The sequence below is a fragment of the Centroberyx gerrardi genome, chromosome 9 (genome assembly GCF_048128805.1).
Source record: "Centroberyx gerrardi isolate f3 chromosome 9, fCenGer3.hap1.cur.20231027, whole genome shotgun sequence".
Classification (NCBI taxonomy): domain Eukaryota; kingdom Metazoa; phylum Chordata; class Actinopteri; order Beryciformes; family Berycidae; genus Centroberyx; species Centroberyx gerrardi.
Window position 1 is genome coordinate 22,744,741 of NC_136005.1, and position 25,786 is coordinate 22,770,526.

General features: G+C 43.6%; 2 protein-coding genes across 3 annotated transcripts; one reads left to right on the forward strand and one right to left on the reverse strand.

The window, feature by feature from the left end:
• Nucleotides 1–9,093: 9,093 nt before the first annotated feature.
• Nucleotides 9,094–18,779, reverse strand: ushbp1 (Usher syndrome 1C binding protein 1). 2 transcript variants are annotated; one of them, XM_078285751.1, is made up of 14 exons: nt 18,541–18,779; nt 17,370–17,596; nt 16,990–17,126; nt 16,244–16,407; nt 15,783–15,992; nt 15,274–15,539; nt 14,535–14,675; nt 14,201–14,289; nt 13,892–14,027; nt 13,282–13,516; nt 12,042–12,200; nt 11,123–11,220; nt 10,144–10,266; nt 9,094–9,416 (listed from the first exon to the last, which is right to left on the reverse strand). In XM_078285751.1, the coding sequence occupies exons 1-14, from the start codon at nt 18,544–18,546 to the stop codon at nt 9,251–9,253; spliced, it is 2,157 nt and encodes a 718-aa protein (XP_078141877.1). In that variant the 5' UTR covers nt 18,547–18,779; the 3' UTR covers nt 9,094–9,250. The 2 variants fall into 2 exon arrangements, with proteins under 2 accessions (XP_078141877.1, XP_071769538.2); XM_071913437.2 differs by having other exon boundaries at nt 13,282–13,537.
• A 1,008-nt stretch (nt 18,780–19,787) lies between these two features.
• Nucleotides 19,788–24,496, forward strand: babam1 (BRISC and BRCA1 A complex member 1). The gene is made up of 9 exons (XM_071913438.2): nt 19,788–19,894; nt 20,640–21,082; nt 21,231–21,289; nt 21,451–21,571; nt 21,722–21,800; nt 21,936–21,960; nt 22,106–22,235; nt 22,359–22,445; nt 23,317–24,496. Exons 2-9 carry the CDS (start codon nt 20,654–20,656, stop codon nt 23,515–23,517), a joined length of 1,131 nt encoding a protein of 376 aa, XP_071769539.1. The 5' UTR covers nt 19,788–19,894; nt 20,640–20,653; the 3' UTR covers nt 23,518–24,496.
• The last annotated feature ends 1,290 nt before the right edge of the window (nt 24,497–25,786 follow it).

The window sequence follows — 25,786 nt, forward strand, 5'->3', positions numbered from 1 at the left end:
CTGCAGGATCAAAGTTCACCAAACAAGTTCTCCTGTTCTGTTGTCTGTTGTGAAATGATGTCTAGTTGTAGTTCCTCCAACTCTCTCAGAGCCGGTGGTATCAGTGGCTCAAATGTCACACACAAAAAAAACAAAAAAACAAGCCAAAACAAAAGCAGAGTTGGGAAACTCTCTCCAGTGCCTCTTGGCTCTTAGTTGCAATCGCAGCTCCTCTCTGAAAGCTTCACAAAGTGTGTGTGTGTCTCTCTCTCCTTCTCTTGTTTTGTCAGTGCTTGTCCATCCAGCAGTAACGACCAGAGGCCTAAGCCTCTCTGCATTCCCTGTCAGCGAGTCAGGGTGTACTATTGCACTCTTTACTATTCTGCCCGTCCTTTTTCCGCCTTTCTCCTGGCCCCTGCAGGAATAAATTAGGCAAACAAGCCCAGGAAAAACACGGTCACAGACCTTAGTGAAAGCCAGACGCTGCTGTGGAGAGCAGCCTCGATAGCCTCTTCTGCTCCTCTTCCCTCCCTCTCTCTCTCTCTCCCTCTCTCTCTCTCTCTCTGCCTCTCTCTCCCTCCTTTAGCCTAGAGAGAGTGAGCGTGTGTCTGTGTGCTCAGGGATTTGACACTGCTATTCAAGCCCTCCGGTTGCCATGGCACTGGCTGCCTTATAAGGCCAGCGGAGTCAAAGAGCACAGAGTGGGCTACAGCCACACACACACACACACACACACACACACACACACACACAGAAAGAAAGAATGCCTGGCTGCCTGCTTGCTCCCCCTGTAAGCCCTGACCCCAGGCCAGCCGGGGAGCAGAGGGGAGTTAACCCCAACACCGCCATCAGACAAAGAGGGGGCCTCAGGCGGACGCGGCGAGCGCATGGCAGGGCTCTGCCCCGCTCCCTGCCCCGCTCCCTGCCCCGCTCTCATGTTCTCCACTCCGCTCTAATCCAAAAGACTTCCTCTGACTTTGTTGACCCAATAATAACAGGGAGGGCCTGTTGTTGTTGAGCAACTTGTCAAAAGGTTATATGATCCTCCGCGGCCTCCTTTTCACACTCGCTGCACACACTCGCAGGTCTGCATGAAGATGCCGGGGATCCTGTTTAAAGGCTGGGCTCGGGATGGCACCGCTGGTATTCTTGCATACACATTTTAAGCGGGGAATACTGTAATATAATCTCTCAACGTGACAAGCTGGTTGATGGTATCAACAAAAGCATTATAATACGTATGTACTGGTTCTATTGTACAGACGCAACCATAATATACTGTCCAAGTCTCCCTTCTCTATCATATCTTGGTAGTGGTCTGCAGTCCTGTGGAATGCCTGGGCTGCTTTGTCTGTGTCATACCAACAGCATTGTCATGTAAGGTCTCCTCGAAAAGGGAGGACAGAATAAACAATCGGAGCCTGCAACCAAGGTTTCCAATAACAGCCTCCAAACTCAGAGGAAAAAAAAAAAACCCACAGAGGAGGTATTCACTGCTGCTTCCAGGCACGCCTGTTTCAAAGACCTTCTATGTACCAAAAAATTGTTTGCTCATCACATGGCTTTAAAGGAATTCCCCCAGTGTGACAAACAATTTTGGCCTTGGTTAATCAAAAGAGCATTCTGTCTTTCTGAAATTGTTCTAATGTCGGAGGAGCAGAGAGCTAAATGTTGAAGAAGGGAGCCAGGAGGGAGAGGGGTTTGTCTCTAATGCTGTTACTGAACTAAAACTTTAAAATGTGAACATAAGGTAACTTTAACCCACATCCGTCACAGCGAGACTCATTGTGCATGGATAGCCCTTTTGTTTGGTTAAGGGGTTATCAGGGGCCAAGCTAAGCTGCTGTACGCTGCATTAGTCCTTTCCTTTAAGCCACTGAATGTGTATTAGCGGAGGCTGGGCGATGTGGAATAGTGCTTGAGATTAACTCATGAAATGACAACCTGTGAGGTATTAAATGTTTGATATTTCAAGTTGTGGTTGCAGGATGCGTTTGAAGCAGAGGGAGCTGAAAGGTCTTGGGTATTAGCCCGATGGGTCTAGTTGATTCTCATCTATTATCTTTTCAATTCTGGCTAATGAGAACAATTTGCACTAGAGCGAAGATCAAAAGGAGAAAAATACCAGCCTTGGGCTAGTGGCTAATAAAATTTCCACCCACACTGTTAAAGGGGCACTTCACCAAAACAAACCTGATTTATTTGGTGTATAATCTCACAAATATATGTAAGTTTGTTGGGTTTGGGTGTTACTGAGAGTTACATCAAAGCCTAGAATTAAATGATGAGCTGCTAAATCAATTAGATGTATCTATTCCTATCAGGGCTGCACAATTAATTGTAGATAATCATACAGTATATTGCAATTTTATGTATCCATGATTATGAATAATTGTATATTTTGTCAATATTGAAAGGTTTGTTATATTTTCAATTCCCCCGGAAGTCCCAGTGTGGTATATCAAGCACTTCCATCAAGCACCAATATGACTAAAACTAAAGATGGAGAAGCAGGTAGACAAACCTTGCAAAGTCCATCTTTGGTCTTTGAAAAACTTATCAAGGAGTAAACCTAAAATTGGAAAAGAATGGACCGGCTAAATGGTAGAGAGGAAAATCCTTCATGAAGTCTGAATGTTTTAGTTCCTACAAGTGGATCAATGTCTGTCAGTGGAAATAACACTGTGGTTTCAAACCAGGTGACAACAAACAAGTACAGATTCTATGCAAAATTTGCCTCAGGGTTGTAGCTGTGCCCCAAAGTAATAAAGTAATCATTATTTATTCTTTGAATTTTGTAAATAAGGACCACAATCAGAGTAAGACAGTAAGAGAAAAACAAGAAAACAAGTCTCTGCTGGTGCTGGATCCATGTGAAAAAGTAAAATACTCTGAAGCCTTTTCTGCAGTATTTCTATTGTGTGTGACTCTCTTTCCTTCATTCTTATGTAGTGTCATTATAATATTACATTATAAAACATGAGGTCCCATACTGTTTTGCAAGCAGAAGTAAAATAATTTATTATGTATACATATTTTAAATAATTGTGATCACAATATTTGGCAAAATAATTGGGATACTGCCATAATCATACAGCCCTATATTCTACTGATAAATACAGAATGAATGAAACACTTTTTTCGGACCACCTTGCTTCCAAGAGGTCGGACTGATGACCTTTCTGACTTCACTTGTTGTCGTTCCCTGGCCTCTCTGGAGGTTTTGTGTGAGAGACTGGAACAGGAGTGTCGGTCTTCACAGGGTGCATTTGTGCATGTGCATCTGTTTGAGTGTGTGACTGTGTGTGTTTGCGTGTGTATTTGCATGTCTGTGTGTAAATGTGTGCATGCTCTTGTGCGTAGGTGTGTATGTGTGAGTGAGTTAGTGTGTGTGTGTGTGTGTGTGTGTGTGAGTGAGTTAGTGTGTGTGTGTGTGTGTGTGTGTGTGTGTGTGTGCGTTCTTTGCTCTTTGAACTGCAGGTCAGGAATGCAGCTGCTCCCAGCATGAAGTCGACTGTGGCGGAGTCTGTGCATTCTCAACACAGTCAGGAGTCCGGAGCAGAGAAGACCTTACTGTGCTCTCACTGCTCCCAACTCAACACGACACACACACTGCCTATACATGTGTATGCAGACATACACACACACCTCCAATTTAATCATTTCTGTGTGTCCATGTAGTCCTTGGTCCACACATTCATTACAACATGAAGGATCCAGACAGCAGCGCCTCCTCTGCACTGTGCAGCTGACAGTCATATCTGACACTGAACAATATCTTGCTGCTACTCATGCCAGACTACAGAATATAAAAAAATAGTACCTTTAAGGTGACTTGAGCCAGTTGTTGAGCATTTTGTTAAGGAACTAAATAGAAATCTTGAAAATGAAATCATCTCTGAGCTACTCAGCAACAGCAATATATGGGGGATTAGCAATATCAGGGAGGAAACACATGAAATTTATTATAATATTATGTGTTTGAATGTGCTTTGCTTGACATAACTTAACTTATGACTTAACTTTCTTGAATATCAAGTCAGTTTTGTTGTTCCCGGCTATGTAAATGCCTCTGTAAACATGGCAACCTTTTCAGAATATGAGACACATCACCTCATACACACACACACACACACACACACACACACACACACACACACTCACACACACACTTCCATGAAATGTACATACAGACCTTGCCAGCTGAAGCCCTGTAGGCTGTCAGGACCTGCTGCATGGTGGTCATCTGCTTAGCGGAGAATTAGATTTCTACCTCCATAATCCCCTCACCTGAACAGAAGGGGCTCCTGTCAGAGGGTCAGAACATGATATTCAGTACACAGTGTTTACCAAGATAATTCATCCCACTCATTTACTGCAGCCTGCTAAAATTAGGCCACTGCAACACATCAAATAGCACACTTCCTGTTGTGCCTTTGCTAGTTTAATGGGCAGTTTTGTGTGTAATAAATAATAAAAAAAAGTAATTGGGATTGGGCCAAAACATAATTTTTAATGTAATGTAAACAGAGTCTGTATTTTTCTACTGAGCGAGTGTTGTACCTTACTTGTTTGTTTTCATAGATTATTATTGTAAATGAAATAAAAATAGAAGTAATAGAAGGAAGGGGAATTGCACAGTAAGATTAACTTTATGTGTTTTTGTAAACTCACTCTATTCGACCGAAGGCTAAAACGATAAGTTGAGGTGATTCTCCATAAATGGTTCACTGAATCTTGGGCTGAACTGTGTTAACTACATTAGCTGAGAGTGCAGAGGAATTTGACAACTGGGGTTAAACTTTAACCGTGTTGAGGAGGAACTCTGGGCGACCAAGCAGCAGCACATGACTCCCTGCTCCTTCCTCATTAGCCCCGCTGCCCTTTGGCCCAGAGGCCAGAGGAAAAGCCATTTTCTCCTCTCTTTCTCCCTCTCTCTGTCTCATCTATCCTCTCTTACCCCCCCCATGCTCTCTCTTTGCTCTGGGTTTATGCATGTTTGTGTGTGCGTGCATGCGTGCACCTCCCTGGACCTTTGACCTCAGGCGAATGACGGAGCAATATAAAATAAACAGGGCAGTGGAACCTGCCAAAGGAAAACATCTGCTGGGGTGACTGCAGAGCAACACACGGTGTCCAATCAATATTTGCCCTGCTCCCCACCCAGGACCTGCTGGAGGTGGTGGGAAACTTCCCATTTGGTGTGTGTTGTTGTCATTCAAATCAGCTATCTGATGGTCGCTGTGAACAACATATCAACCTATTATTTGTACAGGAGTTAATAGAACTATTCAATTGTGGTGGTGATTTTTTCCCCCATGTGACTGCTTTGGAGATAAGCAACATGGTTGAAGGCAGCTGATGATATATTTGTAAGTTGCATGTAAGCCTCGGCTTGCTGTGGCTCCAAGTGTATATGCGTGCCAACTAGCATACTTAAAATGCCATTTAGCTTACTTTTCTGTTTCAGATGTAAAAATGATTGTTATTGACAAGTAAGGAAGCTGTCAGTCGGCTAGCAGATTTGAAAGATTCATTGCTTCCTCCTTGGCTTATAACCATCCAATAAGTCTGACATCGTCAGACAGGGCATTAACTTAACGCTCTTGGCAGCCACAACAATTTGACTGTGTTTTGCGAATCACCATCTTCAGTCTCTTCAGCCCAATCTGTTGCTCCCTGGTTATGCCCTCTGCCATCGACCAGACATTGCCTATAGGTCAACTAAGATGCTTAGGATGACAGAAAATTAACCTAATCAGCTCAATGAAGACCTCTTTAATGCTAACAGGATTAGACCAAGGCCACTCCCCTTGCCATCTTTCCCCTCTAAACACCTTATTGCTGTAATCTACTGCTCACAAACTGAAGAGCTAAGTGACCTCATTAGCTTAGTCGCTCTCCAAGTTTCTGTAATCTTGGAGTCCATCATGATCTGTGGTTTGTTAGGCACACACTTAAAAAAGATACTCAGACCTTCCCTACAGCAGATAAGCTTAATTATGTAAGTTACAGGTCGGCGTTTAGCTTCCTTCAGGCTGGAATTCAGGCTGTTGAGTTCAAAGAAAGCCACCTGTGTGCAGCCTGTGATCTTCATCTGAAGTGTCCTGCAGAATCCATTTCAGACTAGACTGTTTTGTTGTTACTGTGTAGCCACTGTATCTCAACTAGCCATATTTCATTGCTGTCGGGTGAAAACCTTGTATTTCCAAAATGTCAGCTTTTCAGAAACTAAGAAAAACAGTGTTTGATCTTAGCTTTACTACCATGCGTTTTAATTTGTGGTGTTTTGAAAGGGTTTCATAAGCCCAAGAGGTCAGAGAATTTTCTCAACCCACAGAGGAACACGTAACCCTGCAATTGAAGTTAAAACATGAAAATCACCATTATTGGAGTCAGGTCAACTGCAATATGTGCTAGTGTAACATATCATTTTGTTGGATGAAAACCTTGTATCTCCAAAATGCCAACTTTTCAGAGAGAGGAGCATGTAATCCTTCAGTTGGAGTTAAAACATCAAAACCACCAAAATTGGTGAGTGACGATTGCAGTGACGCGCTTTTCACCCAGCAACGACGATATGTAACAAGGTTTCACCTCTTATCTGATGGCAGTGATGGGGGAGCGAGGCGACCCGTTGGTTGGGGCTGTTTGCTGTCATTAAGTGAGTGGGTGAGAGCACAAAGCGGCGGTGATAGGCCGTTTGATTGAGGTCAAATCTCTTTCGCGCTGTTCTATGCCAATAACATCCCATCCTCCTGACCTCTCTGTAGGCCGACTGGTGTCAGAAAGCTCAGGAGAGAGGTGTCAGGTCAGCCTGGCAGCATCCCAGAGCCCAGGAGAGAATAGAGAGGTATAGAGAGCAGGGGATGAGAAGGGATATGGAGTGGTGTGACGGGTGAGCTAATGGTTCTGAGAAAGAAAGGCACGTTGACGAGGGCGCAGGCTGTGATCTCTTTATACAGCTTACAGAGGGACAACTTATTCAAATGAGAAACGGATACAGGGAGTAAATGAGTTGACCTAAAACCCCTGGGTCACTGCCCCCTGTGAGTGTGTGTGCGTGTGTGTGTATGTGTGTGTGTATGTGTGTGTGACCACCCCCACACTGATTGACAGCCTCTGTCATTGTCTAATAATGGTTTGGGTATTTTTCCCAGGCACTGAAAAACTCCCTCAGCCACAGGCTGGGGTATCGGCTGCTCTGCCCCCACAGAACAAAGTCAGAAACATTGTGCTAAAATGTCAACAGATGAGATTGTTAGAGGCTCTTTATACTTTCCAAAAAAGTGACTATTTAAATTCCAGAAGCAGCCATTCCTTATATACTGTGTTTGACTTTCTTATCTTACTTATCCATTAGTGCGCCTTCACAAAGCCAATGTATTTCAATGCATATTTCATCACAAACATATCTGCAATTAGATTACCGTGACCAAGATTAGATTAGACCTTTCACAAACACCTTTCCTTTAAAGGTGCAATTTCATGTTGGATCAAGGTTAAAGCAATGTTTTAATGAAGAGTTTTGACATTTTAAAAAACTGACACCCTCTCTTCCATATTGACTGCTGGCATGAAAGTTAGTATTGACGTTAGGAGTCATCTTAAGACGTTTGCTTATAAAATAGTTCATTATTTTATGTTTTTCGAATTTTGCCTGGTGAATTTCAGGTAGCATTTTTTTCCTCCAAAACGGATATGTTGTGTTTTGGAATGAAACCCTTCAATTCAACATATAACATTTTGAAGTATGGTTGAAATATAATCATCTAGAGAAAGCCATTATAAAAGATAAGATCCTATGGTTCAATGATTTCTCATCATGACCCAATCACACTATCAAAATCGTGAAAATGGGTAGCTACCAATCACACATGGACACAAGCCTGGGGCCATAAGTAATATGGATGTACACACAGTGAGCCTTACATGATAAACTGCAAATACCTTCTCCTTTCTGTGAGACTTTTCTACATTATGCGGCCTCTCAGATACGAGAGTCCACCAGAGGTTACAACAATCATGTTCCAGTCTAAAAAAAAACCTTTGATGAACTAAACACAGGACATGGAAAGAGAGACAGAGAGCAAAAATGGAATGATAATTGTATCATCTGCTCTAATGGCAGCTATTACAACAATAGCGATGGTGACCTGGAGCGAGGGGGGTGGGGGGGTGGGGTGGTGGTGGGTGGGGGTCAGGCCCAATCCGATGACCTCTGCTCGGGAAAGGGCGAGCTCAGGCAAGAGTCAGGGCGTCAGGGGCTCACCACCTCGTCTGGCCTCCTGAACCCTCCATTCACACGCTAACACAACAGCCAGGCATCGCTGTGACCCTGTGGGTGTGACACTCAACCTTTGCCTTAACCTCCTGACCGCCGGTCACAGCTGCAGCTGACCGGCTAGGGGAGGTCAGGGCAAAGGGGAGAGGGGGTGGAGAGGGTGGAGGGGGGGAAGAAGGGGATGGGGATGATGGAGAGATGAGTGAGGAGAGGAGAAACGATGGAGGAGAAGCTGGAGAAATGGAGGCATGGGTGAAGGATAAAGAGATGGGTATGACGGGAGAGATGATGAGAGATGATCAGGGTTTATGTGGCAGATAAAGAGAGATAAAGAGAGGTAGAAAGAGAAAGAGAGAGATGGAGGAAACTGCGAAAGTGCAAAGAAGACAAATGGGCTGGCCGTCCGTTTTGTGCGCACATCAGCCATTGTCTCCCGGCCCCATCCCCCTCCTCTGAGCATTGTCACGACAGCGCGTCGCCGGGAATGGCTTTATAGGGTCGGCTTGTACGGGAAAAAGGACATGTGCGCTCCGGAGGTCAGTCCCGAGGTCAGTCCCGAGGTCTGCAGCATGTGCAGTCCTTCAGTCAGCCTATATATCCGTGAAAGCGTGACAGCTATTTCACTGAGCGAAATAAGGAAAAAAATGTGTCCTGCAGTGAGTGGATCCTGTTGAACGAGTTATGAACAAGTTGCTCTTCTCTATTCATCAGTTCAGGCTCAAACTCTAAGCCACTGTCATAATTGAAAAGGCAGAATTGTCTTTCAATTCAATTTCAGTACAGCCACACTGAATGCCTGCAGATGAAACCAGTCCTGAGACGACAAGAGCTAATGGTGATGACAGATTTATTGATTGACAGACAGATAGATACATACCTACATACTGTAGATATGAGCAATTTGAATTCAGCAGAGACTGCAGCTGATCGACGTGGATAACATAGTCGTCTATTAGACTGACTGAATCTCGTCATAGAGTCACAGCATCACAGCACTGTCTCCTCCCTCTTCCACTCCAAGGCCTCCAGTGTGGCCTTCAGGGCCCCGATCTGGCTCTGGTGGCTCTCTGACATGGCTGCCACCCTCTGCTCCAGCCTCCACGCCTGCTCCCGGTACTTCCTGCGAGCGTTCCGGTACGAGCCCATGGCTTTACTGAATAAAACAGAAACACCACCGAGAGACAGTAGTCAACACACTGCAGAGGTGGGGACTCGAGTCATATGACTTGGACTCGGGTCAGACTCAAGTCACAACTTTAATTACTTGGGTTCTGCTGACTTGGGACTTGATTTTGACTTGTACTTTGATGACTTGAAAAGGTTTCTAAAGTCTGGACAAAAGATCTTGTGTTTGTGTAAATGACGAGTAATGATGAGAGACGAAATTGATGAGATTGTTCCAGCAGACGACTGAATTTAAATTCTGTTTTCTGAATTAGTATGGAATGATTGAATTTATTGAAGTTGAAACTGATTATAGAAATCAAACTTGATTGCATGATGCACTTACCAAGTTTGTATCCTATTAAAACCATATTGCATTGAAAAGTCCTGGATATTTAGTTTTCTTTAAGATATTAAATTGAACTGGACTGGATTTGTTCTAACTTGACTTGCTGTTCTACATTTAGACTTGAGACTTGAGATTAATGACATGGACATGACTTGGTAATCTACATTTAGACCTGGGACTTGACTTGAGATTTATGCCTCAAGACTTGAGACTGACATGGGACTCGAGAAAGTTGACTTGATTACACCTCTGAGAGATACTGATACTTTTTAGCTTTTCACTCGTTTGTTGTGGGGTGCAGAAAGAGACGAAGATGAACTGAGACAAAGAAACACAGTCCTTTGAAAACCCTCCGTGAGACACGTACCTGTGAGCTTGTGTGAGCCGAGCGATCTGCTCCCCGCTGTCCCTCCTGCGAGAGGCGCTGTCTGAGAGAGACGTGTCCAACGAGTCACGAACCAGAGCCAGTCTCCTCTTCAGAGCTTGTTCCCTGAGGAGAAAAAAACAGAAGAGCAGATGAAACACTCAGGCTCCCTGCTCACATGGAGCTGTAAGGGTCCTTGATGTTTCAATAAGAGAAAATGTCATTGGCAACCTATTTATTATGCTCTAGGTCTGGGTGAAAAAACACTCAAGATGTTTCCCCGCAGAAATCGTACATCTATGTATAGAATCTGTGTTTATCTGTATGTCTTCAGGCTGTGTCCTTGACTCCTGAATGAACAGCGTGTAGAGTATTAACACACAGCCATGCTTTTTACTGTAATCTATTCAGCATTTGAGGTCAATGAAGAGGATGTACTCAAAATAGCAAGAAATAAATGATTATTCACATTGCCCTCCCCTTCTTAGTCCTGAAAGACTCTCACAGAGTATTAGGTCCAACCCCCACTGCTAATCAGCCATAGAAGAGAACTAAAAGCCATTTGTGTCCAAAGTCTGCATTTCTGCTGATAGTGTTCCTAAGCAACGGTCCAAAACCAGGCAACAGATGCCTGCAAGGATACATTTGCTACATTGACTACCATCAGCTACCTTGCTTCCACTGTAAAGACACAGATTTGGCCAGAATACTTTACAACCCACATCACTCCTTATCAGCGGTTCCACCAGAAATTTGGCTCCTTGTGAAGAGTTAACAAAAAAGCATGGGTGGTTTTTAGCATGGGTGGCCCCAAAGGGAATCAAACTCCTAACCTTTGCAGTGTCAGTGCCATGCTATACCCATTGAGCTCCAGTATACAGGACCGCTGTTTGAGAATTATTTGGGGGTTCCAATACTAGCCCACACCGCTTGTGTCTGTCCTATAAACAATCCCTTTTATGAGCACAGAGTAATTCCTCACCTCTGCAGCACGGCCTGCAGCTCTCTCAGAACGGTCCTGTTCCTTGGCCCGGGGATGTCGCTGTCACCAGCCAGCTTAGCTGCATTCTCAGAGAGCCTCTGAAACGTAACATTCAATTAGGATTAGCTTCAAAGCTAGAAAGAAAACCTCCCCATCTTATTCCATATTCATTTAACAACTCGGTATACAAAGTGATTTCAAGGTTGCTTTTAAGTCCAAGGGAGAGAACAGAGCAGAACAGAATAGCGTTTATTAAGCCACCTGGGACTCTATTGTGATTTGGCTGAAATAGCTGACAGGACTAACTCTATACAGATCAGTGAGTGTGCAAAACATGAGGGGCGCTTGGTCGGACCAGGTGGGTCCAGGTAAAAGCTATGACTGCTTACTGATTTCACCTATTAAATCGCCTCCAGCCACAAAAAGGAAATGCTGATGAAGGGGAGAAGACGGGTTTAGAGGGATTTTTAACCCTTGAGACGACTGAGGCATGGATTATGCAAATGTACAAGCAATTCAGTATTACCAAGGTGTTCCTAATGGCCTGTGCACTCAGGACAAACCAGAGGTCCACGACTCTCTTCAGAAAGCTGTGCTAACCTAAAGTGTCTGTTTCTCAATCCTTACTTCTCTAGCTCAGTTCATTCTGAATCTGCATTGTTTGATGAGGACAGAGGTGTGTAGCGCTGCAGAAATCTGTGCTGCAGTTTGCAGAACAGCCAGGCAGAAGACCTTGTGGAACCAAAATATCTCCCTTGGCCTGAAGGGATTCTGCTTTGGTAGATGTTTGATTTCCCGTGTGGGACACCCAGATTTGAATCCGGCCTGTCACACTAGACCAACCTCCTGCTCCCTCTTGCCTGGTTCACCTTGACTTGAAAATGACGGAGGTCTGTGTCGCCGTAGGAAGCCGTCCTACCTGTTGTTCAGTTTTGCCGTCCTGCAGCGCCTCTCTGAAGCTTTCGGAGAGGAGCGCTCCAGCTGCGTCCTGGGCCTTCTGGGCCATTAAACTCCAGTCCAGACACCTCCGCTCTTTCTCCGTGAGCCGGATTAGACCTCGCAGCTCTGACATCTCCTCCTGGACACAAACATATATATATTATACACAGAACTAAAGTAAGCATAACTGTGGAAAAAAGCACAAGATGTACATATTTTACCCCAGTTTGCAAGTGTCATCTCCTTTTTAGACGCTGCTCAAGCACGTGGGACGTCTAATGAAGCATTCCAAGAGTAATTCAAATATTTTTAATGATTTGGGAAATATATTTTTGCCCTTTTCTGACCTTCAGGACCCAGTAATTAATCTGCTAATTAAGAACCACTTAAGCCATGCTTTACCAGTATCCTCTGTTTCAGTCCTCTCCCACAAAAGGTCATTGCTCACTGATCTCACTGGATATGTGACATGGAGATCTGCCAGCAGTGTCTCATATACATGGATTATACAGTCAAAACTGTGTGTAATGGGATAGTGAGCCCAAGGTAGTCTTTTCTCTGTTCATCTGCATATTCATCTGCAGTGTAATGTGGATTTTGCATCAAATGCTGAGCCAAAAGAACTCAGTATTTGGTTTCGGCTCTTCATTGTCATCCATGTTGAAACAATGAATGTTTACACGCACACTAGTAATCCCAATTAAGGCAATACTCCAACTATTGAAATTATCATGTAAATGCCTTTATCTGATTATCTTAATCAGGGTAAAGACAGAGTGAGCACAACCCCGTTAACACATCTAGATTTCTGCTCAGTCTTTTCATTTTCACTCTGTGCATGTCAAAGGTCACAAGACACAGTAACCCGGATGTTTATTTATGTTTACCTATAGACTGATTATTAAAGAAATCCATGTAAACCAGTTTATTGGAGAAATTGTGTTACTTTGAGCTATGTAAACATTGTAATCAAAATATTGACTTAAGCTGATTACTCCCAGTATTGACGTGCATGTAAACATACTCAATGACATCATGGCAGAAAGGCCAGCTTTATCTCACCGTCTCAGTGCTTGTAGGTTTTTGAAGTCAAGTGATTAAAAATGTTTTTTTCAGGTGGCGGAGTCTTGCTTTTTTATCATACAAGCTGAGTTGTCATGCAGCTTATAAACACGTACTTACAACAATTATATTTAGAATAGATACATAAAAGCTCTCACCCTGACAGTGATGAGTTCAAGGAGCAGGGCAGCCTTCTCTTTCTTGGTGTCAGGAGGGTTGGCGTTGTGCTTTGCCCCGCGCCCCCCTCTCGGCCCAGCCAGGGTGCCAGTGTCAGGGCTCAGTTTGCCCTCTCCCCCTGGGCCAGGTTTAGGGAGACACACGGCTGCCCGGTCCCTCTTCAGACGCTCAATTTGCTGACGGAGAGCGGCTTCTCGCCCCTCCAACTCAGACGGCCTGCGTGGTGACAGGGAGTTACTAGACAAAATAAATGGAATAAAATGTGGAAAGAAAAGGTGGCCATATTGGAATTCAAAGTTTATCAGGCAACATCTTTATTATTTTCATACTTAATTTTGTCATTTCATTTCAGTATATTCATATTTAGCCAATGTGATATTGATCTTTGGCGGTGGAGCAAAATGTTACATGTGATATATGTGTCCTTCCTTCTTCCGTCTTTCATTTTTTTGCAATTTCAGTTAATCAGTTTATCATTATGATCTATGAGGTTCACTAACATTAACACATTTTCCTTGTAACCATCCAATTTATACACTTTGTCACTGTACAGCTGCAGTGCTTGGCTGTATAAAGACTACTTTACACTACCTCTGCCCTGTGTGACTCTGTGTTTCAGTCTCTTCTGCGCCCCCTGCTGTTGAGAAGGAGGTTGACAGCTCTTCAGTCGCCAGGTTCCTGAGCTGAGCTGATGGACTGCCGGGCTGCTGCCTGTCACTGACTGGCTCTGAGAAGAGGAAAACTCACTGTGAGGCTATGTTTGGAGAGAGAGAGGGTGTGTGTGTGTGTGTGTGTGTGTGTGTGTGTGTGTAAGATTCTGTCTGTGTGTACACATACTTATATGTAAGTGCATGCATGTGCTGAGTTATAAACAGTTGTAGATGAGTGGTATTTAAACACCTGCTGAGTCTGTCCGAAGTGGAATGCTTTGCTGCTTCTCAGCTTCATGAAGCGACAGTAGCTCACTGTAGGTCTCTTCACACTCCTCGCTGTCAATCAAAACCACAATAAGACAAACCCCAAACACACCAGAAGATAAGGACAAAAATAGATTTAGTTAAATTGCGGGTGTGTGCTTATGCTTTTTCTTGGCACAGTTCCATTTATGAATTTGAAGTCAAATTAATAGCATTGACAAAGAGTATGTGTGTGTGTGTGTGTGTATAGTACATGCTTGTGTGTGTGCAGACATGGCTTTGTACTGGCGTGACACATGTGTGTTTTATGTGTGTACCAGTATCTGAGAGCCATCTGCAGGGCCGAGCAATCGGCCTCGTGTCTGCTCAAGGTCATGCTGATCTGCTCTGACTCGCCCTTCCTCCGCTCCAGAGCTGCAGTCAGCCGTTCGTTCCTCGCCTTCAGCCTCTCGATGCACCTGGGACACACGGAGGAGGAGGGGGGTCAGGAGCAAAAGGGAGGGGACACCTATGTTTAATAGATGGTAAACTTGAATGGCCAAGAATTCCCCCGTCAAAATAAAAAATATATATATAAATTGCAATGACTTATTTTTCATTCACTCATGACATGAATGATGTTCTTGGATCCTGGAAGGTCAGCTAGCTAACTAGCTAACCTAGGTTAACTGTATGGCTAGATTGCTTTTTTCAGTTAGTAGCAAGAGTACTAGGCTTCATAATACTAGCTACCTCCTCCTCAAGTTTTACCCTTTGCCTTTTTCACTAGGCTTCAGGTTTACTTTGCCAGAAAAACTGTGGTTCTTTGGCTCCGCCCATTGTGGTTTGAGGCACATTTTTTCTGTCTGTATATTGTCTGTATAGCTACAACCCCTATAGTTCACAATCTTGTTTACATACACTACAGTGTGTATGTGACCATCCAGACATGCTGCCATGACTTGATGTGTGTCTTGATATAAATGATCCCCTCAGGAATCACCTATACAGTATTTCAGGTTGATTATTCCATTATGTGAATACACACCTGTTAAATATCCTGAACTTCAGACTTACCTATTCAGTCTTTCGGTCTCACCCTCAAAGCTGATGGGGCTGGGACAGGGGCTGCCCAGCGAGGCGCTGGCTGAGCTGACCGAGGGCGATGGAGAGACGTCCCCGCCAGAGGACAGAGGTGACAAAGCTCTGCCGGTCCTTCTGAGGAGCAACGGAGAGCAAGGGACGGGAGGAGAGGCCCAGCCTGGACTCAGAGCCCCACCACTGGCAGAGCCTGAGGAAGAGGAGAGGCTGCCTGACCTCCAGGCCTTATGGAGACCCACCAACTGGAACACAGAGGAAGAGTCACTGCATTGATACTTGACTGGATGCATCTTGGGTTTGAACCCATGAATCATGGCACTCAAACACATTTGACCAAAATGTGCGTATGTAAACTTATGGGTGAGTTTACTTCCAAGATGTTCTAACATGCAGAATCAACCACATTACATGAGCCAAAGCATTGTCTGGTATTAATTATAGTTAATATATCATATTTTGAGTAATTAACCCTGTGTCAATCCCACCTTCTCCTGTAGTTTGCCCCTCTCCTCCTCCATCTGGCTGATGGCGCTCTGTGCTCCGTCTAGCTCCTGCTGGTGGCTCTGCAAGGTGCCTCTGAGAGCAGAGTTACGCTTGTGCAGATCCAGGATGTCCCTCTGGTACTGCTGACGCTCCTCAGTGGGCAAGCCTGATGGATACGAAATCCCAAACTCTCTTTCCATCTCCTCCAATATCTGGAACCAGGGTGCACATTTAATAAGGGGGATGATGGGAGGGTGAAGGTAGAGAATGGTTTTCTTACATGTTTCTAATAAATCTATCAAAACTATGCCAGACACAGCATTACTTGACTATATCAGGAAGAACATTTATGGCATTCTTGGGGTTTGTAGTATCTTTATTGGAGATCAGCTAGGAATTTGTAGATTAAAAAATTTAAATAATGATGGAACAAGGAATTAGTAAGTCGTTAGTGTTTTCAGACCTGCGTGGCCTGAACCCAGCTGTCCTGGGCTGCTGCGAGGTGCTCTGTCTGTTTGTCCTGATCCGAGGCGGTGATGGGGACGGCCCAGGACCTCCTGCAGCTGATGGAGTCCTCCACTGCTGAAAGAACCTGCTGCAGTTTTGACCACACAGCGCCGCTGCCCCCTAGAGGGAGAAAAGTAGAGGTGCAATCAGTCTTTCATTTTTAGTTCAAGTATAGTTTTGTTTTGTGCAGGTTATTGCAGTTCAGTATAGCTGAGCACATGCATTGTGAAACGTGCAGCACACAAATTGTTTTAAGTTATGAGGAAGCCTTAGTTTTATTTACATAATGGGACTTAATGTAGTTCTTATTCAATGTCCTTAGATACAGGAGAAGCAGTTTTATATTCTGCCAACCAGAACAGTTTCTTCATCACAAATGAATAAAGAATATTGTGAGATATTGTGATACACAGAAGTGAGAGAAGTTGCTTTTCCCATTCTCAGCTTACTGTGCATCTACACATAGCCACACTTTAGTGTAAGTAGTGCTTTTCTTTAAGATGACTTTTAGCCTTTCACAGACTATGAACACGTCTTTAAAATAATACAGTGGTTGTTCTTTTGGAAACAAAATATTGTTTTTGGTTTGGCCTGGTGGAGAAAAAATCTCATCAGCACAATGCCACATAAGTGCACAGTATCCAGAGATTGATGAGGGACTGCTGGACGGAGGCAAAGTCATGCTGTGAAGCCCGTGCCAACCTCTGTTGGTTACTGGAGGTTTAGATGTGGTACTGGAGGCAGTGTTCCTGTCTGGGCTGCAGCTGACCGGCCCGGGGGTCAGGAGGGCTGCACCCAGAGGCCTGGATGGTCCTGCTGGTTTAAGGTCCGCTGGTTCACTGAAGAACAACAGTAGCAAAACATTTCTGCAGGTCTATTTTGAGACCGTTTAACTGACCCAATGCATCATTCATTGATTCATTCATAACTCTGATGGAGAAATGTATGAGAGCAAATGCAGGTTTCCCAGTTCCCACAAAAAGACTATTCAGGGTGAACTCACATTTCACATTCATTCAGATCAATCTTATGGATCTCGTTACATACTTGAATCCATCTCATCACACACCTCATTATATTACCTTGGTGCCTTTAGTGCCCCCATTTTCTTGTTGAGTTCAGCGATGATGCTGAGCAGGGTGCCCACCTCAGCCTCACACTGGGCCAGCTCTGCTGCTGAGGGCTCAGCAAGACAGGCTCCAGGGTCACGGCCCACAGGGTCAAGGGTCATAAGGTCGTTTGGGGTCATCACCTCCTTGCCACATGCTGACCCAGCATCCAGGCTATCACATCGGACCAGGTTGGAATCCTGCAGGGAAATGGAGACGTGTTTGGATGGTTTGGATTATAGGGTAATAACTTGATCATTATTTTAGCAGAAATGTTGAGTTTTATGTTTCTGGGACGACACAACAAAGTTCCAGCAAATATTTTCGATTTTCCTTCACAATTTTGGTCATTTGTATTTGAATATATGTATACGAACCACTGAATAATCATGCTCCAGTGAAGAGGGTTCATGACTAAACTTAGCTAAATAATCCCTCAATATGTATCCGTACACAAGAAGTGTGTTATGCTCTTGAAACACAGATTGCCGTTGTACTTTTTAACAGCTATTGTTTTGAGAAGCGGAAAAGGAGGAAACTGAAACATCCTGAGACACAACTTCCTGCTCAGAAAGTATTTGTGGGCCAAACCATCTTTCGCTGAGAGCGTCAACTAAATGCTTAAAATGAAACTGAGAACAAATCTCACACTCTCTAATTCTGCTATAAACTAGATCCATAGCCTGTAATTAAGCCAAAATGATACACTTTTGCAACTTTCATATTTTTCTCATAAGGATTTCAATGTTGTACAGGCATGTGATCAGATGATCGGTCACATGTATCAGAATGAGAATCATAATCACTTTAATCGCTAAGACAGTTGGCAATATCACACACCAAAAATCCTGCTGATAATTTAGTAACTCGGTCATTCAGACTTAACAAAACAAGGTGCTATAATTCCTTATAATTTCTAGATCATTTATGTAGACATATTCAGCAAAATCTAACATTTCAGTAACTCACTTGACAACGTGACAGGTTTGCTGAACACCATCAAAACCTCTCTGACTTGTATTTGTTATGGTATGTCTACTTTAGTCAGTAGACCTGTGATGCCATCCACCAGGTGATGCAACACTCAGTATGTGAAGTCACACATTTTCAAGCCAAACATAAAAAGCACTTGATAATAACTTACCTCCATACTTCAGATCTCTGTGTCAACAGCTGTGATTCAGTGCCTATTTCTGCTGTTCACTGTCTACAATTAAACTTATGAAGAGCGGTGCACAGTCGTGCCGTCCCTGCTATCCTGTTGTTTTGTATAATTATACCTTCCAATAGTTCTCCAGTCTCTGCTGCAACCTACTGCCAGCCTGTCTGCCTGAGAGTCTTGTCCTGTCCCTGCTTCTCTCTCTCTCTCTCTATGCCCTCCCCTTGGTTTCGCTCAGTCTCACTACTTCACTGTTTAGAAGAAACTTTGTCTTTGTCCCCCTAAATTCTTGTCCTCAGGATATCACTGAGACAGACATTGTTTGGCATGGTGAGTGAAGCCAGTGGAAACACTCAGACAATCATCCCCACCCATTCCCCATCACATTGTATCCCTTCCTGTTTTGTCCACAGATTGTTAGCGTCTATGCCCTTTTAGTACCAGTGATGTGAGTATACATATCTGCACCTCAGACTGAAAACAACTGAAATATGCAATATGAAATGTAACTTGAAATATGTATGGGCTCACAATTAGTTTGCACCTTGTCCACTGACTTTAATGTTGGTGGTAAAAGGTAATTCTCATCTCTTTGTCTACTGCAAAGATTAGATCATTTATGTTTATTTTACCAACACTGAAGGAATTAAGCCATGGGACTGCTCCAGATTCTGCAGAAGTCTTCTGCCAGGTTACTAACTAAAACCAAACATGATCTAAACAGGCACATATTACTCATCAGATTCTCTACACCGACTGCCTGGTAGTTTTGTGATTTCTTATTTACAGGACCAGTAGTTAGTTAGTTGTCCTCCATTAGCCTGCAACCATTTTGGGTCTCTAAACCAAACACACAGACATAGAATTATGAGAGATTTTGTCTGTAAATTCTGTAAATTTGTAAATTTACCAACATAACGTTACTGCAATTAGCTTGCTCTTGAGAGTCAGGATTCAGGATTTCGCATTTTTTGGCAGTTATACTACTACATTTACTAGTAGGCTACTACTACTACAACTAGGCTACTAACTGGCTACTAATACCGCCACATCTACTACTACTACTACTATTACTTGTAGCCTACTACTGCTGCTACTACTAGCCTACTAGTACCACCTGCAATACTTCTACTACTAGCAAGTAGATTTAACAATATCTACTCAATTTGTGCCTGAACTACATTACCCATAATGCCATCGGTCAGTGCGGTTCCTGATTTGACTACTTCCAGGGAGGAAGTTGTCCGTTCAAAACAAATGTTAGCTCGTTCTTGAAATATTTTGCAGCTTTCAATGAGTTATGCGTTATTTGAAATTATAGAACTGTTATAGTTATCACGTAAGTCCGCTTATTCATTTAATACATTGATTTAATCACAAAACATTTCATCCTTCGGGAGTTGTCCGTTTTAATGTAATTTCTGTTAGAAGTTGCTACAGCTAACGTTAATGCTAACAGCTAAGCTTGCTACTGCGCTGTCATCTCTCAAACATCACCTTGCCATACCAGTACAGATTAGTGTGCCGCCTCGACTCGCTTTCAGGCTTTCTGGACGCACTGGTCTCAGCCTGACACCAACAAATAGTTAATATGAATCACGTAGTGTGAAAAGCTAGTTGAAAAGCATCACAGATTTGATTATCCTAGCTTTACCCAGTGCTTTTTGGTTATCAGGAGAGTCAGAACTTTGGTTTGTTTTGGATCTCAACACACAGATACAAATTTAACGTCAGTGTAGCCTATATTTTTGTAGATGCAGGAGGTGGGGTGTAATTCTGAGACCCAGCTGCTCTCCTGTCCCAATTCTACAATCAGTTCCAGTTTGTTGCAGTTCAAGAATGGCTCTTATTTGGATATTTATATCATGATATATGGACAAGTGTGCTGCAATTGTTTGCAGTTTTTGGGGACAGGCTGAGGAAGAAGGCCAGATGATGAGTTTTCATTGTGTTTACATTTTTCAATCTGTGGGGATTGGAAACCACCACGGCTAAATGAATGTAAAGGAAACTCTGACTAAAGTTATTAACAAGTTTATCTGCATTACTCAACCAACTAGCTCAAAATCTCTATTTCCCTATAGCAACCTGTGTATCCATGGAGACCCCAGAGCCTGGCCCTGCGGACGGAGAGGAGCGCCTGGTGGAGCTGCGGCCTCGGACGCGCTCCAACCCTGAAGGCGCTGAAGACCGTCGCAGCAGCACGGGCAGCCTCGGGGGCAACAGCAACCCCAACACCCCTCAGCCTGCGGTGGGCAGCCGCGTCGAGGGGGAGGGCGAGGCCTCGACCAGCGACAGTCCCCCTAGTTCCACCACCACGACTGTCTCAGCAGCCACGGCCCAGACCGCGGCCCCCGCCGCAGTGGTGGCGGCTGCTACTGCTAACGCCACAGTGCCACTGTCGACCGCTGTTGCAGCCAAGGAGAGGCCGAAGCCCGTGCAGCAGCAGACGCCGCTGACGACCCCCATCCCTCCACCAGCAGAGTACCAGCTCCGAGCCCCCCGCGTCAACTGCCCTGAGAAAGTGGTAAACCTGCATGACAGCTTCATGCATGATATCTTCAGCATCAGAATTCAGACGTATTGTACATTACACAGATGTACTCCATAAGATCTGTGTCTCTATGTTTGAAACACATGTACTGACAGTAAGCTTCTTCTCTTCCTCATGACAGATCATCTGCTTAGATCTTTCAGAAGAGATGTCTTTGCAGAAGTTGGAGTCTTTTAATGGGTAAGCTGCTGTTAACTTTCATTCCTCAGTGGCCAGTATTTTGTACTTGTCATGAATGAAAGAAAAGAATCCAGGAGAAAGCTCTTTTTACACTAGCAAGATGTCTGTCTAGTCTTGAGTTTGATTTGATGGACGCCTAATTTCTCTGTCTTTCCCTTCAGGTCCAAAACCAATGCCCTGAACATATCTCAGAAGATGATTGAGATGTTTGTCAGAACAAAACACAAGATTGACAAGCGCCATGAGTTTGCTCTGGTTGTAGTGAATGATGACGCTCTGTGGGTGAGTCCAGGAGATTTTTTGAATCTGGTCCCAGTCAAATGTAAAAATGCACTGTGCAACATGTCTCGCACTTTACAGGAATATTATCTCCTTTTCTCTCTTTCTGTGTGTGTGTGTGTGTGTGTGTGTGTGTGTGTGTGTGTGTCTCAGCTGTCAGGCTTCACCTCTGACCCCAGGGAGCTGTGCAGCTGTCTGTATGACCTGGAGACCAACGTGTGCGAATCCTTCAGTATCCTTTCTCCCAAAACTGACTCTTAAACACTGTCACAATCTCTCTAAAAATGGAAGATTTCCTCCCATGAAATGACAAAACAGTAAATAAATTCTTGGTGGCTACGGTTTTTTCCTTAACTTTCCTCTTTAGACCTGGAAGATCTTATTAATGTAATGTAAGTACTGTCCAATTACAGACTTTTTAAAAAACCTACAGTATAATGCTACCACATGTGAAACAGTTTTGGGTTCAAAAAAACACATGAAAGTAACATGAAAGCACTTAAACTAAGTCGATCCCTTCCTCTGCTGCCTTTGTAGCCGTCAGAAGATTGAGCTGCCGCTGATGGAGAATGTTCAGACCATCCCTCCTCCATATGTGGTGCGGACTCTGCTCATCTACAGCCGGCACGCAGGACAGCTGCAGTTCAACCCCTCCGAGGCTGTTAGTGTAAGGACGACACTGCTGGATATCTGCTGTCTTTCTCTGTCTGCCAGCTATACTGTATACCGAGCATGAGCAGCATACCGTACAATGAACTGAAGGCCTCACCGTTCTTTTGTCCTCCTACAGAAAATGCTGCAGTCTCCGTACTTCTTCTTTGATGTGGTCTACCTCCACAACGGGGCGGAGGAGCAGGGGGACGAGAGCAGCTGGAGGGTGAGTGGAGAAGCGGATGAAGGGCGGAGAAGCAATTCTGATCATGTACAGTTACATAACAGATGCTGTAGTTGGAACAAGTTTGCCTGGTCTGGCCTTTAAGTGTGGTGCATGATTAGAGATCTACTGTAGTACCAGAAAACATCAAATAGACATCTGGTGTCAATAACAGCCTGTCTGTCGCTCGCTTGAGAGAGCTTCATATGTTTGCAAAGAATTTATTGAAGTACTTATGGATGTCTCATACTAGTCTGAGTAAGCATGAGGGGCGGGGAGTGATGTTGTCAGAACTTAATTAACTGCAATATTACAACTTTTCACATGACAATATTAGATTAACGATGAATCAATTAGTCGATTATAGTTTTGATAATTTATAAATCGTTTTGGTAAGTTCAAAGAAAAGCAAATGGCATAGAGACAGTTTGCAGAAGCATTTTTCTTTGAAATTTCACTTCCAGCACCTGTTGTAGTGAGTGTGTGGTAGCTTCCTATAGTCATTTATCAAGTAAAAATACCAAACATTTGCTGGTTACAGCTTCACAAATGCTAAGATTTGCTTCCTTTCTCTATTTGATATCATTATAAAATGAAAGCTTGGGTTTTTTTTTGGCTGCTGGTCAGACTAAATAAGCAATTTTAAAGCATCACTTTGGGCTCTGGTAACTTGTGATAGGCATTTGTCATTATTTTTGACATTTTATAGACTAAATGATTAATTGTTTATTCAAAAAAAAAAAAAATCGATAATGAAAATAATCATTAGTTGCAGCCCTAGACAATATAATGTAATGCACTGGGATGTTCCCCAAGTGCTGCATTGCAGCAGTCTCCTATTCTCCTGCACTCAGTGTATTTGTGTTTTCTCCAGGACAACTACACCTCGTTCTGCAACCTGGACACCAAGGGAATGTGCTACCGCTTCGAGGTTTCCCTGAGCGGACCTGCCATCGAGCTGCACAACTGCATGGCCAAACTTCTGTCCCACCCTTTACAGAGGCCTTTCCAGAGCCACGCGTCTTACAGCCTGCTGGAGGGGGACGAGCCCCAGGACGTCGAGGCTACTGTCTAACACCCGGCTCACTCACAAAGCCCTGTCCACATGGGAAATGCACAAACACTCTGTAGTTTATCAGCGAAGGGTTGGGGTTTCCCAAATGCAGCTTACCTCTGGGTGATTTTTTTTCCATTATCTCACAATGGAGCAAAAATGATCTTGGTGCTAAGGTGATTTTGGGAAAACCAGCCCAGATTCTGAGGAGACAAGAGGGTTTATGCAGAGTTTCCTTCCCGCCAAACACTGACTGAGATGATTGAGTGATTGATTGATTGGTTGATCTAGCCTGGGAGCCTGCTGTGAGCTGTAAAACTACTGGGTGTCTGTTGGTGATGGGACTTCAGAACTGGATGCCCGAGGACTGAGGAGTGGGACACAAGAAGAAGGAGAGGAGGAAGAACAGCATAAAAAAAGGAAGAACAATGGTTAAAGATGAGCCTGGGACTTTGTTAAGCCTACTCCCCAACCATTCGTTTTTTCAGTCAAATCTGCTCACACTGATCTCTTTGTAAGTCTTAAAGAATGCAATCCATGCAAACAAATCTGCAATACCTGTGACCTTTACCACGGCTGGCTGTTTGAGACTTTGCAGTAACAAAATCTACTATGATATAGGACCTACTGTATCACAAAGGTTGTTGTATGATATATTTGATCTTATACCTACACCTTCTATAATACTGTCTTTTCATCGTAGTCGGTAATTTCCACCTTTGTTGCCTGTTTTAATGTATTTTTTTTTATTTTATAAGGAGTTGTTTTTAATCATTTGTTCACTTCTCACCCTTGTAAGTTACGGAGACAATGAAAGAATGTACAGCAATGTAGGTGTGGCCTTATTAGATCTGTCTTTTCTTTGACAATTATCTCTGTAGGGTTGATGGGTTGAATCGTGAAAATGGCACCTAATACTGCCGATCGGACTGCACTTGAAACACATTGTACAGATGTCCATTTTAAAGCTGTTTCTCGAAATTAAAAGATGCATGTTTAATGTCTTTTTTTTTTGCATGTTCGTCCATGGATTTGATGTTGCTTTCTACGCTTTGGTCAGATGATGGCAGCATAAGCCCTCTAGAGATGAGGTTGGTTGGTCAATTTGGAAGTCTGACTGAACTCAAAAAGCCTTGTCAGAGACCTGCTGTGGTGTTGGAGGTTAGAGAGTAACATCCTCTGTCTCATATTTCTAGCGGCTCAACAACCTATGTTCCAAAGTGGCAATTTTGATAAATATCTTTGTATGTTGCCTTTTTTTTTTTTTTGCTCAACTTTTGGCAAAAGCTACACAAGTTGTCATCACTTTCAGGGCTCATGAATTTGTATTATGAGTTGTGTCTGTCAGTCCTTTGAATGTCCTCAAATGCAGAAATTTCCACATCTTAAGTTCAAGTTCTTACCACTATAGCTGCAAACGACATGAATATGTTTTCAAGTGTAAAGACACATTTTTCTTTCATTCTAAAGGTGCCCAGTTATCTTAATAAGTGTTTTTATCTCGGTCTTAAAGCGATAGGTTTCCTGTTTTTGTTCAGAAGTTTATCAGATCTCTGCCCCAACTCCTGATACTCACTCATTTTCTGTCACTCTAGCATACCTTCATAAATTAGGTTTTCCGGTGAGGACAGACAATGGGGAGCAGGAAAACCCCGGGCTCAGAGGACTCTTCCCCTTTCACACCCCTCCCAGACGGACCCGGCTGTTCCTCACGTCATCTCCGCAGATAACAGCCTGGGGGGGATCAAATGTGTCCGCTGTCGCCTGTACTGCAGGGAGTATTTGTTATTCCCTCATCCCTAATGAATGACAGGTCCCTATTGTTTATATTTTTTCACTCCTCCACTGCCATGCCTGCTTTCCGCGCTCGCTTGGGACAGGATATGGTGGGTTTTGTGTTAGGGTTTTTTTCCATACACGTTTACATTGTTCATCCGCGTCCAGTGGAATGTGATCAGGAATTCTGTGACATTCTGCAGTAGCTATATTTGTGTCTGGCACGGAGGAGTGATCTTTCCTGGTTTCTTTTATATATCGCATGCAGGGCAGGCAGTAAAATATGTGTGTCAATCTGTTTTCCATCTGGTCATGTTACTGTAACTGATGGCACCCCATGAGCAGTGACATGATCATTTGCTATGTAGGCCTACTGTACAGCACATAAAACACAAATATAACATGTTACAGTTTTCCTCATTGCGAGACGATTAGACTTTTTTTCCAGTCATGTCTAGTGACAAGTTTAGTTAAATGCAGTTATAACAACCATTAATGCACATCATTACCTAAA

Excerpts from the sequence above, each read along its gene's own strand:
- ushbp1 (XM_071913437.2), bottom strand. Across the intron at positions 15,540-15,782 it reads GGGGCAAACTACAGGAGAAG|TTGGTGGGTCTCCATAAGGC; the intron begins GTGGGATTGACA and ends TCTGTGTTCCAG. Across the intron at positions 14,676-15,273 it reads GAGACCGAAAGACTGAATAG|GTGCATCGAGAGGCTGAAGG; the intron begins GTAAGTCTGAAG and ends CGTGTGTCCCAG.
- babam1 (XM_071913438.2), top strand. The coding sequence starts at position 20,654 with ATGGAGACCCCAGAGCCTGGCCCTGCGGACGGAGAGGAGCGCCTGGTG. Across the intron at positions 21,083-21,230 it reads TCAACTGCCCTGAGAAAGTG|ATCATCTGCTTAGATCTTTC; the intron begins GTAAACCTGCAT and ends TCCTCATGACAG. Across the intron at positions 21,290-21,450 it reads AAGTTGGAGTCTTTTAATGG|GTCCAAAACCAATGCCCTGA; the intron begins GTAAGCTGCTGT and ends CTTTCCCTTCAG.